Source organism: Ascaphus truei, chromosome 2 (genome assembly GCF_040206685.1).
Source record: "Ascaphus truei isolate aAscTru1 chromosome 2, aAscTru1.hap1, whole genome shotgun sequence".
Lineage (NCBI taxonomy): Eukaryota > Metazoa > Chordata > Amphibia > Anura > Ascaphidae > Ascaphus > Ascaphus truei.
Window position 1 is genome coordinate 115,989,936 of NC_134484.1, and position 19,612 is coordinate 116,009,547.

The window sequence follows — 19,612 nt, forward strand, 5'->3', positions numbered from 1 at the left end:
TTTGGGTTAGCTGGTATCAGGTCCAGAATTTGTTCTCTTGTGTAGATCGGGAGTGTTTTAATGATCCTGTTGAGTTCTCTCGTGTATTTTATGTTGTTGGATCCTCCTGCAGTTTGGTGTAATACTTTGCATCAGAGAGTTGTTTGTGCGCTTTCCGCAGGTAGTCTGTGGTGTTGATTATGACCCCTGCTCCTCGTCCGCAGGTTTGATTGTTATGTTGTGGTTGGCCTTTAGCGATTCCATGGCTCTCCTCTCAATTAGTTTCAGATTATACGTTTGTTTCCTTACTTTGTCCAGGATGGTGGTTTTGACTCACACATACAGTACATACATAAATATACATACACTAGACCGTAGAGTGCTTTTCTATTACGTTCTGTGTTTTAGGGTCTCTTGTACATAGCTCTACTATTAACTGTTTAACAATTAGATTACATAAAAATGTTTTGTACCAGATGAAGAATGTTACTGTATTTAGAACAAATTGTAATATAGGTTAAAAGCCAAAGTAACACTAAAATGAAATATATACAATGGTGTCCAAGTTCCTACTTAATAAATAAACCATTAAACTGCACACAAGCTCTGAAGTTTTTATTAGGAAAAATAAATTGTTGTATACCTGATGCTATCATGCCGGCCCTGAAATATATGTACATAGTTAGATATTTAGTATCACTTGTCCAAAAATTTAAGGCTGTACAGATATAACAAAAACAAGAGAGTACATTAGCATTTGGATGATGCTCCACAGAAAACTTCAGTAGAAAAGAGACTATAAGGCTTGGGGATAGAAATGTCAAAGATAAAATATAGATAAAAAGGGAAAATGTTAAAACTCATAGATGTATTAATTTACATACCAGTATTACAGGCATACCCCACATTAACGTACGCAATGGGTCCGGAGCATGTGTGTAAAGCGAAAATGTACATAAAGTGAAGCACTACCTTTTTTCCACTTATCGATGCACGTACTGTACTGCAATCGTCATATACATGCATAACCGATGTAAATAATGCATTTGTAACAGGCTCTATAGTCTGCCCGCTTGCGTACAGCTTCTGTACAGTTAGGGAGCCGGTAATGCTGTTCAGGACGTTCTGACAGGCGCATGTGCGAGCTGCCATTTGCCTATTGGGCGCTATGTCCTTACTCGCGAGTGTACTTTAAGTGAGTGTCCTTAAACCGGGGTATGCCTGTATACAATATCCTAAACCTAGAAACAGATTGAGAAACATTTATAAACCTAAAAACAAAATTTATCTAAATAAATTTGGTTTCATTTTCGTTTTACGGTGAGCTTTATTCGGTGGAAATGTCTAGTATTAGGAATTAATCCATACATAGGAAAATGACTAGGAGCGGAATCTGACAATTGGTTGCAGCCATCTCGCCGCAACCAAGTCGCCGCCAACGGACCCTTCACCACAGATACTGCCGCTGGACACTCAACCTGTAGCTTTTTTGCCAGTAAGGTGATTTAAATTTAGTGGTTTTTAGCCGTTATGGTAGGGGGTTAAGGATAGGGGTTTTATTGTAAGGGGTAGCGTTTATATTGGGGGTTAAGATTAGGCTGTTTTAGGGCAAGGGGTAGGGTCAAGTGGTTTCCTTGACGGGGAAACGGCCGGTGGCGAGATGTTCCTGCGAGGTGCGTGGCAGATAAATGCTGGCAGGGACTTGGCCACCTCAGAATGGCTGCAACCAAATGTCCTAGACCAGGCCAGGTGATACATGTGGTTGTTATCTGTTGTTAATTTCTATGTTTATGGATTACTATCTGAGAGACCCGGCGTTGCCCGGGATGTAAATGCGTAATAGGTAGTATTATTTATAAATCGTGGAACAATAGATGACTATTTGTTGTAAAGGTTGGATAATAATGTTGAAAAGAAAGATGGAAGAAAATGTAATACGATGTTTAAAAATGGTTTATTGTAAACACACCACAGTACAATGTATATTTTGGTGACATAACAGATGTAAAAATGTGAGGCGTGTGTCCTGCTAGGGTGGTGGCGCGTGGGTTGTGAGTGCTGTCTGTGAGTGGGGGTCCTGCTAGGGTGTGACGCGGTGGGTCAGTGATGTCGGTGCGTAGGGGCGGGAGGCAGCAGGTGTGTGTGGCGGCAGGTATGTGTCGAGTGTGGCGGGTGTCTGTTGAGTGCATGCAGCGGCTGTGAGGCGGTGGATGAAAGGCAGAGACGGGCGGGTGAAAGGCAGAGGCAGGTGGGCGCGAAAGCAGAGGCGGGGAGGCAGGAAGAGGGGCAGGAAGGCGAAGGGTGGTGGGAAGGGGTGGAGGAGGGGGGGGGAAAGTGGGAGGGGGAGGAAGGGGAAAGGGGGTGGGGGGGGGAAGGGGGGGGAAGGGAAGGGGGTGGGGGGGAAGGGAAGGGGGTGGGGGGTGTGAAAGGGGAGGAGGGGGAGTGAAAGGGGAGGGGGGGGGGAAGGGGAGTGGGGGGGGAAAGGGGAGTGGGGGGGGGAAAGGGGAGTGGGGGGGGGGAAAGGGGAGTGGGGGGGGGAAAGTGAGGTGGGAAGCAGTGGGCATATGTATTGTCATAATTTATGTATGTGCATGCCCCCCCCTCCGGGCGTCCGTCCCCCCCGCTAGTTTGGCGGGTGCCCCCCCCCTCCCCGTGACTCGGCCCCCCCCCTCCCCGTGACTCGCCCCCCCCCCCTCCCCGTGACTCGCCCCCCCCCTCCCCGTGACTCGCCCCCCCCTCCCCGTGACTCGCCCCCCCCGTCCCGTGACTCGCCCCCCATTCCCGGTTACTCGCGGCTCGCCCCCCCCGTTCCTCGCGGCTCACCCCCCCGTTCCTCGCGGCTCACCCCCCCGTTCCTCGCGGCTCACCCCCCCCGTTCCTCGCGGCTCGCCCCCCGTTCCCTGTGACTCGCGGCTCGCCCCCCCCTCCCGTTCCCTGTGACTTGCGGCTCGCCCCCCCCCCCCCCTTCCCTGTTACTCGCGGCTCGCCGTTCCCCGCGACTCGCGCTCCCCCCCCCCCCCCGGCGCCTGCCGTCCGGCTGAGTGAGGCGTGCAGGCGGCGGCAGGAAGCGCCCTGTGTGGGCCTGTGTGGACCTGAGGCGCGAGGCTACGCGCCTGAAATAGGAGAGTTACTGGCGCCATCAGCTGAGGCGGGACGCGCAGTGGTGTGACTTACCTGAGGGGGAGGTAGCGCCGGGGAGGTAAGGGAGCGGCTGGGGTAGGAGGGCCGCGCTTCCCGTCCGGAGCCGGTGCAGGGCGGCGCACGTGATGGGGGGGGGGGGGGGGACAGAGGGTGTGTGTGTGTGTGTGTGTGTGTGTGTGTGTGTGTGTGTGTGTGTGTGTGTGTGTGTGTGTGTGTGTGTGTGTGTGTGTGTGTGTGTGTGTGTGTGTGTGTGTGTGTGTGTGTGTGTCCGGCCAATGAGAGGTGGGCGGGCCAAGGGAGCCAATGGGATTGCCGCTAGGGAGACACATACATACAGACAACGACACATAGGACACTTTGAGAAATATATAGTAGATTATTTTCATAAAAGCACCGGTTCCTTCATTGCATTGGGAGTTGAAATAATAAAATAAAAAAATTGCAGCCTGTATTATCTTATAAATACTACTACACTGATTTGAGTGACAAGGTAGCTGCCACCTGCTTGACCAAGGGAACTTTATACAATTTTGCAATAAATTTAAATGATGATTTCTGTTTGTTGTACACATAACACGTTTTTTTGTTTGTTTTTTTTGTTTTTAGAACAAGTTAAATTGCAATCTTTGGTACAGTATCAAAAACGCCTGTAAGGGAGGGGTAAACAGAGACTAATCGTCCAAAAAAGGGCACTCAAAAAAACGGATTAAAAAATGATCACAATCAATTTATTCAGACAATTACTGAAGCTAGACATACTAATAACATATAGAAACACATATAAAGAGCAAAAAGAGACAATCCGATAATCTATATAGCTGCATATAATATGATATATCTATAGCAGAGTATATACTCAAAAATGGGAAATCTATAGAATCCACATTTGAGTCAAATTACTGGATCCGGAGTCTGGTGTAAATAGAGTCCAAACTATTATAAACAATATGCCCACTGTATAATATGCAGTAATAGCATGATATCACTCAATACAAAAGATTATATATAATCACATAAAATGTACTCAAAGCTGAGAAATAGATTGAAAAACAGCATAGTCTCTCAGGTAATTGATAATACTCCGCAGTACAATAGTCCAGATAGCAATGGCATCTGTGTAGTGCAGACACCACAACTTCATGCATCTTGTTATGGAAAGCCACGAGCCCAACAGGCGTAAATGCATTAAAGTTCACAGTGCGTTTAAATACGTGTGTATACGTGGTGATGTCATATCGGATTACAGAGAAAAGCAATTACATACAGTATATGTATAGTAACAAAATGCTATGCATTCCTACGAGTAGACCATTATAATATACCACCTCCTCAATCCCTGTGGTAGTATAGCTATGATTATTATATTTAATTTATTCTTGCATAGGGATCATTCTAACAGTTCCATAACTAAATCAATCTATAGAAAGGCAGAAAAGCAGAGCTCCTCATTTAACCTTGATTCTTTTTGTAACATTGCTCTTTCCAGGCTGCCACCCCTACTACCTAAGGAGATGAGTTGGATGCCCCATGCTTATTAGTTCATAGGGTAACCCTTTGTGTACTAATAAAGTGTCTGGGAACACTAGTTAATTTCTTGCCCATTGTATGGTCCTTTGAAGCATTTTTTTCTATTTCAACCATGTTCCAAAACACGCCTCCATAACTCTCTAGTTGTCATACATACATATAGTAGTTTACAGAGGCATGTTAATCCAGAAATGATCCCAGTCGAACGGCAGTTGATAAACTGTCTCGCATCATATTGATTCTGAAAAGAGCTATCCCAAAAAGATTTAGTAGTGCTCATATATCTACATCCCTTGCAGTTTCCACAGGGGTAAGATCCCACAGTTTGTCATTCTAGTTTGACTTGTACAAAATTAGGTTTGTACAAATATATCCTGCAAATTTGGGGACCTTCTCAGTCCTATTTATTTAGGTACAGTATATTACAAATGGAAGTGGCAGAGGCAAAATGAGAGCTTGTCAGCTCCACTCAGCAGGAACTATTTAATGTCAACTGGACTACATTCAGACAACTAATAATGCCACTAAAATCTACTGTACAGTATATTACTAGTCAGGTGGGGTGATGTGCTTTCAAAGTTTGGGTAACAGAAACGGACAGGTGATTCTTGCTAGACAAAATCTTTTAACATGGTATTTACCAATTCTGAGCATGAATTAAAAAATAAATCTCAACAAACTACAGTATACTGTACATATACTGTGCTAATATCTTCAAAATATAAGTGCAACCCCATTAATACTTTTAATAGTTACAGATTCAGCACTGTTAAGCCACTTGGAGCACATAAAACATATTTTATATTATTTCATGGAAATCCATTAATTTGCTCTCCTGTGTAAAATAAGAAGAATGCTAATAGTCTACCATGCCAGTCTTGTACTGCATGTGAAAATGAAGAATTTATAATATTAGCCTCTCTATTAACTAACCCCATCGGCAAGCACTGTGTTGTCATTTTGTGGATTTACAGTAATCTTGAATATCTTTTGGGCAGCTTAGATATAAAATTTTGTGGTTTATGACAGTACCTATTAGAACAGGGGTGTGCAACTTTGGGGCGCGCAATATTTGTTTAAGGGGGGCGCCAGAAGAGGAGCAAGACAGTGACAGAGGATGATGGTGGCGGGAGAAGAGGACGGAGGACTGCCATAGCTGAATAGAGCAGGCTGAGGAGTTGGACGGTGAGAGTGAAGCAGAATGGCCGGGGAGGAACGTGCCCCAGCTGTCCGACCCTTAAGCTTCCAGTGTCTCCTGCTGCTTCAGTGTGCTTCTTCTCTGACGCCCTGCTTCACTCCTACCATCCAACTTCTATACCGCTATAGTGGACCTCCATTCTCTTCTTCCGCTGCCCTCCTCTGCCACTGGCCTGCTCCACTCCCGCTGCCCTCTTCTCCCGCATCCGCTGCCCTCCTCTGCCACTGGCCTGCTCCACTCCCGCAGTCCTCCTCCACCGAAGCCAGGTAGTCATTGTTAAGGGGGTGAGAGGAGCAGGACAGAGGGGGAAGGAGGGGAGAGGAGATGCATTAGGAGTTGAAATAATAAAATAAGAAAGTTGCCGTCAGTATTATCTTATTATACTACTACACTGATTAATTTAAAAAAAAAATACCTATAACATTTGTCATGTTTTGCCGTTTAAACATTTTTGAAATATGCAAGGTTTTTTTGCGTATTTGTAATCACATTTATATTGTACAGTATATCGATTTAATAACATTTTTATTTTTCATGTGATTGGGATTATATCATGCAGAGGGGCCCTACTAATATCACGGATATCAGGGGGCTCGACGTAAAAATGCTGCTCACCCCTGAATTAGAGCTTACTCATCTTGGTTTGAGGTCCTACTGTCATAGTTTTGTTCTTTAATAAAAATGTTGTGTTTGTTAATTTTTTTCTTAGTTTGTTTTTCTGTAGTGTCTTCTGTTCAATTAACATTTGAAATTAGATTAGTTGTGTATATAATGAGCTCACATAATAGAAATACTAGCATTGTCTTTAGTTTAGACTTAAGGCCTGGTTCTATAAGCAAAAGTGGAGAAATTGCACTGCAAATAGAATCAGATCCTTCAAAGGGGTAGTTGGTGTACTTAAAGGACATAAGCATCCACTGAACAGATCAGTTATGAAGAAGCTTAATGAACTGCATTGCATACTGTATATTTTGGAACCACAATGAGTATAAAATAAGCTTTCTAGGATGTGAACTTCTTTTTTCTAAGAGATATCTTGTGCTTCTATCCCAACATACATTTCAGTGTATCTGTTTTTAATTTTTTTTTTTTTTTTATATATATACAGTTTCCAGGTTGGAGATTTGGTACTTATTATCTTGGATGAACGTCATGACAATTATGTGTTATTTACTGTCAGTCCGACTTTATACTTCTTGCATTCAGAGTCCCTTTCTGCACTGGATCTCAAACCAGGTGAGTGTGGTAAGTGTCGACCACAAAAGAATATGATTTAGAGTGCCTGATTCAATATGAGATTCCATGGAGCTATAAGAAGTATGTATGCTTGGAGGCATATCCTCTTTGGTGCCAAAGTGCAAGCTTTGTCTTTCTACACTGAAGGGATTTTGTGGATTTTCTCTATCTCCGTTTTAGACAAATAAAATTACTAATTTTACCAATCACAAACAAAATGTAAATCCTCCATTAAAAGTTTTGTAACTTGTTTTACGAATACCTTATAGAAATACAATCTTTTAAGGCCCATTAGTCTGAACATTTGAGAAAACTACTAATATTCCTGCTCAAAGAGAAGTTACACAGAACATTCTGCTTCATGTTAGTCATATTTAATACTTTTAATATTCTTTTGATGTTTTTGAATAATGTTTTAAAACGTAAAATAGTATAAGTAATAGATGTGCATGAAACACAAAGGGTACTCTGTTTTGATTACTGCATGCTAAACTGCATTGAGTCCAGATAATTTCCTTTCTATGCATGTCAAACTTGTGCCTTTTCAAGCATTAGTGCGTGCTAAGCTGCTAAGCAAGAATTTCATTTGAGACGGCATCTCGTACTATTTATAGGCATGCTAAATTCAATTCTACACACATTCAAATTTAAATTTTCTTGATTTTTTTTTCCTTGTTTTAGAGAGAGTTTTATTGTACAGTATTTCTAAATTAAGAAAGATCTGCCAATATACTGAAGATTGGGTAATGTGTCTCACCTCTTGTAGGAACTGACAGAAAGTCTCTAATTAGTAATGAAAACAAGTGAACAAAAGCAAGGCTTGTTTTTATACCCACAGCTCTTTGTGGTGTAAATTGCACTGCTTATTTTTCTGCCGGTTTCTTAAACTGGAACCATCCAGAATATTTTCTATTGCAATAAGTTGATTCTCACAAGTCAAAAATTATGCTTTATTAAAAATGCATTAGCAATAGTTGATAGTATGTCATTTCCTGATCTTAAATTGTGACATACAGTAAGTTAGAGGACTTTAACAAATACTGTATCATCTAACAAATGCAAATAATGTGTACTATATTTAGGCATTCTTTAATGTAATCCTTTCCGAACTAACTTATGGTCAATTCTGCCAGGATGCACATTTGGGATGGCAAATATTGAATCCATAAACTGGTAATGCACATTCATATTTTTGCAGAAGGTATTCGTTATGATTATTCCAAAGTAAATTTGTGATGTAATCCAAGGAGTTTTTCTTTAGACAATGTACATATGGTGCAAAAATGTGTGTTAACCCATTGAATGCTGGATGGGTGGTTGTGCCACGGCCCCTAAGGCACAGTGCGGTCTCTTTCTCCACTGATTAGATTGTATCTTGCACTCCATGGTAAACACAGTATGCCATTGAACCTGGAGAAAAAAAATCCTTTAAAGATAACGTAGGCACTACATCATGAGTCCTTCGGGGTTTCAGTCCCCATAATGTTGTGACAACGTCCTGGGGCACTCAAAGGGTGCTCTCTTCCCCTTGCTCTCTTCCCCTTGCTCTCTTCCCCTTGCTCTCTTCCCCTTGCTCTCTTCCCCTTGCTCTCTTCCCCTTGCTCTCTTCCCCTTGCTCTCTTCCCCTTGCTCTCTTCCCCTTGCTCTCTTCCCCTTGCTCTCTTCCCCTTGCTCTCTTCCCCTTGCTCTCTTCCCCTTGTTCTCTTCCCCTTGTTCTCTTCTTATAACTTTGTACTCACTACTTTTCATCACTAATCAACACACACAAGTCTAACCCACGCCGTCTCTTTTCTGTCTTTGACTCTACTCAGACCACCCTCAGCTGCCTCCTCTTCTTCCTCCATCTCACCTCAGGACTTTGCTGACTTTTTTAAGGAAAAGGTGGAGTCCATACGGCAGAACATCCCATCTGTTGCCTCCTCCCATCCCACAATGCTTCCCAACTCTCCTCCTGCCTTTCTTGACTCTTTTTCTGCTATCTCGGAGGAGGATGCATCACTGCTGATCTCCTCTTCTCCCTCTACCACTTGCCCTCTTGATCCCTTTCCCTCCCATCTCCTAAAACCTCTTGCTCCTTCTATAAACCCTATGCTCACACAGATCTTTAACTCTTCCCTCTACTCTGGTTCCTTTCCTTCATCCTTCAAGCATGCAACCGTTATACCATTACTCAAAAACAGCATGCTTGACCCTACCTGTCCTTCTAACTATCGACCTGTCTCCCTCCTGCCTTTTGCCTCCAAACTCCTTGAACGTCTTGTATTCTCTCGATTGCTACACTTTCTCAACACCTATTCTGTCCTAGACCCTCTACAATCTGGCTTCCGCACTGCTCACTCTACTGAAACAGCCCTCACTAAAATAACTGACGACCTCCACGCTGCCAAAGACAGAGGTCATTACACTCTGCTCATATTACTCGACCTCTCTGCAGCATTCGACACGTGGACCACCCTCTTCTCCTTCACATTCTCCATACTCTTGGTATTCGTAACAAAGCTTTATCCTGGATCTCCTCTTACCTCTCCCATCGTACCTTCAGTGTCTCTTTTGCTAACACCTCCTCCTCCTCTATTGATCTCTCTGTGGGAGTACCCCAGGGCTCTGTCCTGGGACCCCTTCTCTTTTCTCTCTACACACTCTCTCTAGGTGACCTTATCACATCTTTTGGGTTTAAATATCACCTCTATGCTGACGACACACAAATTTACCTTTCAACCCCTGACCTTACACCTGCAACATGGCAAAAACAGAGCTCCTTATACTTCCTCCCAAACCTGGCCCTACTACCTCCTTCCACATTGCTATTGGAAATACGATCATTCACCCAGTAGCCCAAGCACGCTGCCTAGGGGTCACACTTGATTCCTCTCTCTCATTCTCCTCTCATATTCAAAACGTTTCTAAAACTTGTCACTTTTTCCTCCGCAATATCACAAAGATACGCCCTTTCCTCTGTTACTCGACTGCTAAAACTCTGACTCAGGCCCTCATTCTCTCACGTCTCGATTACTGCAACCTCCTGCTGTCCGGCCTTCCTACCTCTCACCTGTCTCCCTTACAATCTATCCTAAACGCTGCTGCCAGAATCACTCTACTCTTTCCTAAATCTGTCTCCGCATCTCCCCTCCTGAAATCCCTCTCCTGGCTTCCAATTAAATCACGTATCTCACACTCAATTCTCCTGCTCACTTTTAAAGCTTTACATTCTTCTGCCCCTCCTTACATCTCAGCCCTAATTTCTCGCTATGCACCATCACGACTCTTGCGTTCTTCTCAAGGATGTCTTCTTTCTACCCCCTTTGTATCTAAAGCTCTCTCCCGCCTTAAACTTTTCTCACTTTCTGCCCCACACCTCTGGAATGCCCTTCCCCTCAATACCCGACTAGCCCCCTCGCTATCCACCTTTAAGACCCACCTTAAGACACACTTGCTTAAAGAAGCATATGAGTAGCACTGGATAATCATGGACACATGACACATAAAGCTTGGCCTCCTGCAGACGCACTTACTAGTATTCCCTCCTACTGTCTCTGTACGTTCTCCCTACCTACCATTTAGATTGTAAGCTCCTCGGAGCAGGGACTCCTTCCTTAATGTTTCTTTTACAGTATGTCTGAAGCACTTATTCCCATGATCTGTTATTTATATTATTTGTCATTTATATGACATGTATTACTACTGTGAACCGCTATGTACATTTATGGCGCTATATAAATAAAGACATACAATACAATACAATACTCGTAATCTTTTTTTTGGGCGTAAACATATTGTCTGTGTATTGTACATGTTATCCATATTTTTAAACATATTGAACTACAGAATTTGAATTGTGTATAATTCTTCTAAAATTGTACAAAATTGTTATGATTTCAGCTTCTGGCTCTTCTAGAAGACCCTGGGTTCTTGGAAAAGTGATGGAAAAGGAATATTGCCAAGCTAAAAAGGTAAACAAAACTATATAATTGTAATGTTTTGTATACTTTATATTAACTATAGAAAGCAAGACATGTAGAACTTTATAAATTTTTTGTTATTTGTTGGTTTAGTGCAAACCTTTTCAACATACTGTATTTATAAACGTCATCTTTATACAGTATACTGTATAGTATTTCTTTAGAAACCTCTCACTTTTTTGCAAGTAACATTTTCTATTCCTGCCCTGCTTTTTACACCATCATTTTTACAACGTACTGCCTTTTTGATAACCCGGTTGGCATTACTGTTGTCAAAGAGGATCTAAAATGTATAGAAATAGTAAACTTTAATTCTAAAGTAGTTTCATCCTCTATTAAATATAGTTGTTACTGCAGTATTCTGATATGTTAAAATGTTGCCTTCAGCACAGATTAAATAAAGGCAAAAGGAAGGAAACCTAACACGGTTAACATTTATGTGCAATGTTACTTGGTCTTCCAGTGTCATTATTACTAAAAACATAACAGCCTTATAAAACATAATTACTTTCATCTTTTTTTTTTTTTTTGGAACATTCTTATAATTGTGCTTTTTTCCAAATCACTTCTGAAAGGAAACAAATTATGCACGTAGTAAATTAACTTAGCTCTGTATCTTGTTTTTACTTTAAAGGTAAACATATTTCATAATTGGAAATGTTTATGTATTTATAAAAATGTTTTACCAGGAAGTAATACATTGAGAGTTACCACTCGTTTTCAAGTATGTCCTGGGCATAGAGGTATGATAACAAATACATGGTTACAAATACATAGTTACATTGGTGAACATGGTTATACATTACATACAAGACATTGCATGCACAGTTTAAGATAATATATGTTATAGGCGTATGTAACAGTTAGACCAGATTAAAATATGAGGCAACTTTTCCTCCTTTCATTCTAAAAGTGTTTTTTATGCTCCCAAAAATGGAAATGGCTGTACATACAGTACTTATTGGTTAGTTTAAAGGGTCAGTCCCTCCTAGGCCCAAACTGAGCTAATAGTAGTGATGTGTTTAATGAATTAAATATAGTTGAATATTTTTTCAACTTTTAATGTTTACTTAGTTTTCGAATGCGTTTAAGAATATTTATACTCTTTGCCTAATCTTTTCATTGATAAGACTATACGGTATGTGAAGTCTTTTCTCCACATGCAAGTTGTTGTCAATTCATACTTTTTCCTCGTTTATAATGTACAGTAACTATGATGTCACTGATTATCCAAACAGATGAAAGTTAAGAACAATAAGTATCAGACAAGATTATAATCATGCAGTGCCCTTTGAAAGTAAAGATAGTCCGCTCAGGATAAAACCTAAACTAAAGATAAATCTTATGGTAATAAAACCTACACTATCCCCCTGCGGAGGAGATGCACCTTAATAGATGTGAATATAGTACACTAATAGAATGGAATAAGTAGGATTGTGTTGCCGGGGGGGGGGGGGGGGGGGGAAGAATGGTAGTGAATAAGGTCAATGACCTTTGAGGTATACTGAGGAAAAGTTGAAAAAACATGATAAAGGCAGAATTTTCCTAGTAGTCTAAAATCAGTTGTGCGAAAACGGGGGGGGGGGGGCTAGATTTGTCTGGGGGGGCGCGGGCGGTTGCAGAGGTCCTGCGCTCCTCCCCAAGGCAATTAAATTAAACTCCTACACCCACCACATCATGAATATATATTTATGTCAAAAAGAGTGCTACTGAGCATGGCAAATGTATACAACAAAAGACAGGGGTGCCCAATGCTACATCCAATTGACAAAACATATATACATATATTCATTATGTGGTGGGTGTAGGAGTTTGAGCTAGCTGGGAATGTGTGTTAATCCATTTCTGACTGGAAACAGTTGTATGGAGGTAGGTGGCACCTCCCACCAGAGCTCACTCCTCACCTTTTAAACTTGGGAGGTCTTTCATTTTGCTGCAAGAACAGGATCTACTATGGTTCTTTACCGTCATGCAGAGGTAAAAGGAAGGGTTCACAGTGTAGTGTTAGAACCTGCAAAGTTTGGTTATACCTTGGCGTGGTATGCAGGCTTTGATGCTCTGGCCAAATGATCTAACTAAATAACCAAGAAAATATTATTATTGAAGTATTTAACTTTATACTTATTACCATATATATTTTGTCAATTGCATGTAGCATTGGGCACCCCTGTCTTTTGGTGAATTCTATGGTTTTACATATCAGAACATAATAACAATCATCTGTTCCTTAGCAGGTCTTAAAATTAGGTAAATACAACCTCAGATGAACAACACCATGACATATTACACTGTGTCATGATTTATTTAACAAAAATAAAGCCAAGATGGAGAAACTGTGTGTAAAGCTAAGTACACCCTTACTGCTTCGATAGGAATTAAGATGCTAAGTAGCAGATGGGTGCTACTAATCAAATGCCCTTGATTAATTGATCATCAGCAAGTGTGACCACCTCTATTAAAGCCGAAGTTTTAGCAGTTTGCTGGTCTGGTGCATTCAGGTGTGTGCTAACACAATGCCAAGGAGGAAAGACATCAGCAATAATCTTAGAGAAGCAATTGTGGCTGCCCATCAATCTGGGACGGGTTATAAGGCCATTTCCAACCAATTTAAAGTCCATCATTCTACAATGCGAGAGATTATTCAGAAGTGGAAAACATTCAAAACAGTTGCCAATCTTCCCAGGAGTGGACGTCCCAGCAAATTCACCCCAAGGTCAGACCGTACAATGCTCAGAGAAATTGCAAAAAACCCAAGAGTTACACCTCAGGCTCTACAGCCCTCAGCATGTTAAATGTTAAAGTTCATGACAGTACAATTCGAAAAAGACTGAACAAGTATGGTTTGTTTGGAATGGTTGCCAGGAGAAAGCCTCTTCTCTCTAAAAAGAACATGGCAGCACGGCTTAGGTTTGCAAAGTTGCATCTGAACAAACCACAAGACTTCTGGAACAATGTCCTTTGGACAGACGAGACCAAAGTGGAGATGTTTGGCCATAATGCACAGTGCCACGTTTGGCGAAAACCAAACACAGCATATCAGCACAAACACCTACTACCAACTGTCAAGCACGGGGCTGGAGGGGTGATGATTTGTTCTTGTTTTGCAGCCACTGGACCTGGGAACCTTGCCGTCATTGAGTCGACCATGAACTCCTCTGTATACCAAAGTATTGTAGAGTCAAATGTGAGGCCATTTGTCCGATAGCTAAAACTTGGCCGAAATTGGGTCATGCAACCGGACAATGATCCCAAGCACACTAGCAAATCTACAACAGAATGGCTGAAAACGAAAAGAATCAAGGTGTTGCAATGGCCCAGGCAAAGTCCAGACCTTAACCCGATTGAAATGCTGTGGCTGGACCTTAAGAGAGCTGTGCATAAACAAATGCCCACAAACCTCAATGAACTGAAGCAACGTTGTAAAGAAGAGTGGGCCAAAATTCCTCCACAACGATGTGAGAGACTGATAAAGGCATACAGAAAACGATTACTTCAAGTTATTGCTGCTAAAGGTGGTTCTACAAGCTATTGAATCATAAGGTATACTTAGTTTTTCACACATGGTTTCTCCATTTTGTTCATCTGAGGTAGTATTTACCTAATTTGAAGACCTGCTAAGGAACAGATGATTGTTGTTATGTCCTGATATGTAAAACCATAGAATTCAAAGAGGGTGTACTTTCTGTTTCACACTGCTGTGTGTGTGTGTTATATATATATATATATATATATATATATATTGGCACAGATGACCTAGGCGCAAAATACACTGGATACGTAGGAGGAAAAAAATGTAAATTTGTATCCCACACCAAAAAATATTTAACGGAGAGACTTAGTGGTCAAAGAGGACTTATCTCCATTGAATTTGATCAACCTATGACCAGCATGAATTATCACCAAGCATATAACTGATGTTGGAGTTGCCCGATTTGGCAATCAATGTAGGGTTGAGACAATAATATTAAAGAATTTATTAAAAAAAATGTTTGTTACCAAAATTGGTATACAGCTTCAATAAAAAATGCAATTTAAGCAATAATAGAGAGGAACACTGGAGCTGAGATGTATGAATGGATACTACTCAATGTGTATGAGTCTTTATAAAGACTAACAATTCATCTGGACACAGTTCCTTCACACATAAGATGTATAGACGGTATGAATAGTAGTAGTTCACCTTACCCACTATGATGATCTTCTGGGTGGCTGGTCTGGTGCAAAACTGCTTGCTGGCAGTGTAGAATGACAAAACGCAATTGCGTAGGAGGGGGAGAGATGCGAAGGGGTTTATTTTGCCTCTCCTATCAGTTTAACTCATCCCTCTTCACTGTATCCGTCCGGAAAAGATTTCCAAGGTAAGTTTTCTTCAGCGTCTTCAGACGCGTGGCTTTACCCCTGCTTTCCAGACCTCGCTCACCGCTTCCGCATCACGTGGGGGTGTCGGACCCTCGTCCCGCGAGATTTCAACTTAGACATTTCTCTGACCCGTATACCATCTGAAGTGCGGCTTCTTCCACTCTTTGACTGACTATAGAGAGGATCACTAGAGAGAGAGGTTAGCTGTTTCTCTCCAAGATTGTAGGATCGCCAGAGCTGAGAGTCAAACAGTGAAAGAGTGGAAGAAGCCGCACTTCAGATGGACAGAGAAATTTCTAAGTTGAAATCTCGCTGGACGAGGGTCCAACACCCCCACGTGATGCGGAAGCGGTGAGTGAGGTCTGGAAAGCAGGGGTAAAGCCACGCGTCTGGAGACGCTGAAGAAAACTTACCTTGGAAATCTTTTCCGGACGGATACAGTGAAGAGGGGTGAGTTAAACTGATAGGAGAGGCATATAAACCCCTTTGCATCTCTCCCCCCCCCTACGCAATTGCGTTTTGTCATTCTACACTGCCAGCAAGCAGTTTTGCACCAGACCAGCCACCCAGAAGATCATCATAGTGGGTAAGGTGAACTACTACTATTCATACCGTCTATACATCTTATGTGTGAAGGAACTGTGTCCAGATGAATTATTAGTCTTTATAAAGACTCATACACATTGAGTAGTATCCATTCATACATCTCGGCTCCAGTGTTCCTCTCTATTAGGCTTTGGTCCCGCTGCGGCCGGTGGCCGCGGACCACCAGCTGCTTGCCTCTGTTCTTGAGGTCCCCGCTGGCTCCTTCCGGCGTGGCTGACTGCATGCTGTGACGCGTCAGCCAGCCGGAGCTACAAGGAGCTTGTGATTTCGGCGAGTGCCGCGTCACGTGACATGCAAGGGAACCAATCACGGATTGGATCCATGCAGCCAATCCGATTTCTCCCCCGCTCCGATCCTCCTCCCCTTCCATTCACCCCCTTCTCCGATTTCCCCCCTCTGCTCCGATCCCCCTTCCGATTCCCCTCCTGCTCTTATCCCCCTCCGATCCCCCCCCGTGATATTTGTGTGTGTGAGTGCCTGTGTGTGTGTGAGTGCCTGTGTGTGTGCCTGTGTGTGTGTGAGTGCGTGTGTGTGTGTGTGTGTGCCTGTGTGTGTGTGTGAGTGCCGGTGTGTGTGTGTGTGTGAGTGCCGGTGTGTGTGTGTGAGTGCCGGTGTGTGTGTGGGAGTGCCGGTGTGTGTGTGGGAGTGCCGGTGTGTGTGTGGGAGTGCCGGTGTGTGTGTGGGAGTGCCGGTGTGTGTGTGTGTGTGTGAGTGCCGGTGTGTGTGTGTGAGTGCCGGTGTGTGTGTGTGAGTGCCGGTGTGTGTGTGTGTGTGTGTGTGTGTGTGTGTGTGTGAGTGCCGGTGTGTGTGTGTGTGTGTGTGTGTGTGTGTGTGTGTGTGTGTGTGTGTGTGTGTGTGTGTGTGTGTGTGTGTGAGTGCCGGTGTGTGTGTGTGTGAGTGCCGGTGTGTGTGTGTGAGTGTCGGTGTGTGTGAGTGCCGGTGTGTGTGTGTGAGTGCCGGTGTGTGTGTGTGAGTGCCGGTGTGTGTGTGTGAGTGCCGGTGTGTGTGTGTGAGTGCCGGTGTGTGTGTGTGTGTGTGAGAGTGCCGGTGTGTGTGTGTGTGTGTGTGTGTGTGTGTGTGTGTGTGTGTGTGTGTGTGTGTGTGCCGGTGTGTGTGTGTGTGTGTGTGTGTGTGTGCCGGTATGTGTGTGTGTGTGCCGGAGTGTGTGTGTGAGAGTGCCGGTGTGTGTGTGTGTGTGTGAGTGCCGGTGTGTGTGTGAGTGCCGGTGTGTGTGTGTGTGTGTGAGTGCCGGTGTGTGTGTGAGTGCCGGTGTGTGTGTGAGTGCCTGTGTGTGTGTGTGTGTGTGTGTGTGTGTGTGTGTGTGTGTGTGTGTGTGAGTGCCGGTGTGTGTGTGAGTGCCGGTGTGTGTGTGAGTGCCGGTGTGTGTGTGAGTGCCGGTGTGTGTGTGTGTGTGTGTGTGTGTGTGTGTGTGTGTGTGCCGGTGTGTGTGTGCCGGTGTGTGTGAGTGCCTGTGTGTGTGTGTGTGTGTGTTTGTGTGTGTGTGCCGGTCTGGGTGTGTGTGTGTGTGTGTGTGCCGGTGTGTGTGTGTGTGTGAGTGCCGGTGTGTGTGTGTGTGAGTGCCGGTGTGTGTGTGTGAGTGCCTGTGTGTGTGCCGGTCTGGGTGTGTGTGTGTGCCGGTCTGGGTCTGGGTGTGTGTGTGTGTGCCGGTGTGCGAATGCCTGTGAGTGTGTGAGGGCGCCTGTGAGGGTGCCTGTGAGGGGGCCGAGGGTGCCATGGGTGCCGAGGGGCGGCTGCAGTCCTGCGCTGTGGGGCGGTCCCGCCCCCTCACGTAATAGCCGCGCCGCCCCACCCGTTTTGGACATGGCCCCCCGCGCCAGAAAAAATTTGCTGCAGATCGCGGTGCTGTGAATTGCACGTGCCGCCGGCAAGCAAGGCGGCCGTGCGGGCGCGTGCAACGGGGCCTTAGCCTTATTGCTTAAATTGCATTTTTTATTGAAGCTGTATACCAATTTTGGTAACAAAAGTTTTTTTAATAAATTCTTTAATATTATTGTCTCAACCCTACATTGATTGCCAAATCAGGACAACTCCAACATAAGTTATATGCTTGGTGATAATTCATGCTGGTCATAGGTTGATCAAATTCAATGGAGATAAGTCCACTTTGACCACTAAGTCTCCCCGTTAAATATTTTTTGGTGTGGTATACAAAATTACATTTTTTCCCTCCTACCTATCCAGTGTATTTTGCGCCTAGGTCATCTGTGCCAATCTTTCTATCTCGGCTTTGGTGGAGTCGTGGACCTAATTGGCTGCATTATATATAGGAGAGGTAGTCACTGGTAGCACCTATATACAGTATACACACACACACACACACACCACTCACAGCATGTTTACGTGAGGATACAGTAGGTGTTGATGACAAAAGATTGTGCATAGGACTGTGCACACAGGGCTGAGTGACTTATTTGTTCAGAAGTGATATGCATTTTGAGGGAAGTATTTTCCTTGTAAATAGTCTTGAAGCTGATTTTATGGACAACTTTTTTGCACAGTAAAGTTATGAGTCATTGAGATGTGATCTTCATTGTCAGTAAATGTTAAGACATGTCTAAAACATATCAGATATGACAATTGCCATTATTTATTATCTCTTTCTTTATTTCTTTTAGGCACAAAACAGATTTAAAGTACCGCTGGGTACGAAATTTTACAGAGTGAAAGCAGTGCCATGGAACAAGAAAGTATAACACACCAACAATAACTACTCTTATCACATATTTATTTTTTGGCTTGTGCTACAGTACCTGTTAATAGCCCAAACAGCAGGCCCTCTTTTTATACTAAGATCAGAGTAGCAATTAGTCCCCACTGGTGTTGTACATTTTATTTTATTTTTTAAGGGTTTTGTTTTAGAAATGTAAATTTAATCAAAAGATTCTGCATATCTGCCCCAGTTTTTTTTAACCAAATAACTTAGAAATGTGGACCAAGATGAGTTCATTTTTTCAAAGGGCATTTGATGTGCATCATGGTTTTTTTGGCCATGCTTTCTGCCTGTTGAATATAAATTAGCTTGTACTTAGGTGTTAAATGTTAGTTACCATTATTACCAGCATTTGTCCTTTTGTGAAACATTTATCAAGTACTTGCACTCTTTAACACGTTCTTTATAATCTATATAAATCTGATAACTATTTAAAGAGGAGTGTTCATGGCATGCTGATAATCATCATTTTCTTCCACGTTTGCTTCTGTAAAGGAGTAAGATATCTATTAGAACTTGTTTCATTACTTTAAAAAGGCTTGTTAAAAAAAGAAAACAAAAAAAAAATCTAATTTGACTGGCTGTACACGGCAGTTTTCCAATGCACTTTCGACTGATTTATTGTGGACATTCTGAAGGGAAGAATGTATACAGCACCAGACAACACATACTGTATTGTGCTGAAGCATTCCCAGCAACACAGAAGTCTTTTATTATATAAAAAAAAATCATATTGATAAAATTGTATTTAATGGTTGAGTTTCAGGTAAAAATAAACTCATTGTACATTAACCATACTTAAGTAAAAAATTATTGTATTGCAAAAGACATGTAGAATTTTAAAACAATAAAGATTTAAAACTGTAAATGTTTGAA

The 19,612-nt window shown here is 42.8% G+C and overlaps 1 protein-coding gene across 4 annotated transcripts in view; it reads left to right on the forward strand.

Annotated features, from left to right (window-relative positions):
• RB1CC1 (RB1 inducible coiled-coil 1) overlaps nucleotides 1-19,357 on the forward strand; it is a 174,075-nt gene extending 154,718 nt beyond the window's left edge. For 2 of the 4 annotated variants that reach the window (XM_075584391.1, XM_075584398.1), the window contains 3 exons: nucleotides 6,954-7,090; nucleotides 10,961-11,031; nucleotides 18,642-19,357. In XM_075584391.1, coding sequence (XP_075440506.1) covers nucleotides 6,954-7,090; nucleotides 10,961-11,031; nucleotides 18,642-18,719 — 286 coding nt within the window. In that variant the 3' untranslated portion in view covers nucleotides 18,720-19,357. The remainder of the gene's footprint in view (nucleotides 1-6,953; nucleotides 7,091-10,960; nucleotides 11,032-18,641) is intronic. The other 2 variants (XM_075584392.1, XM_075584405.1) reach the window with 1 other exon arrangement.
• Nucleotides 19,358-19,612: the final 255 nt, after the last annotated feature.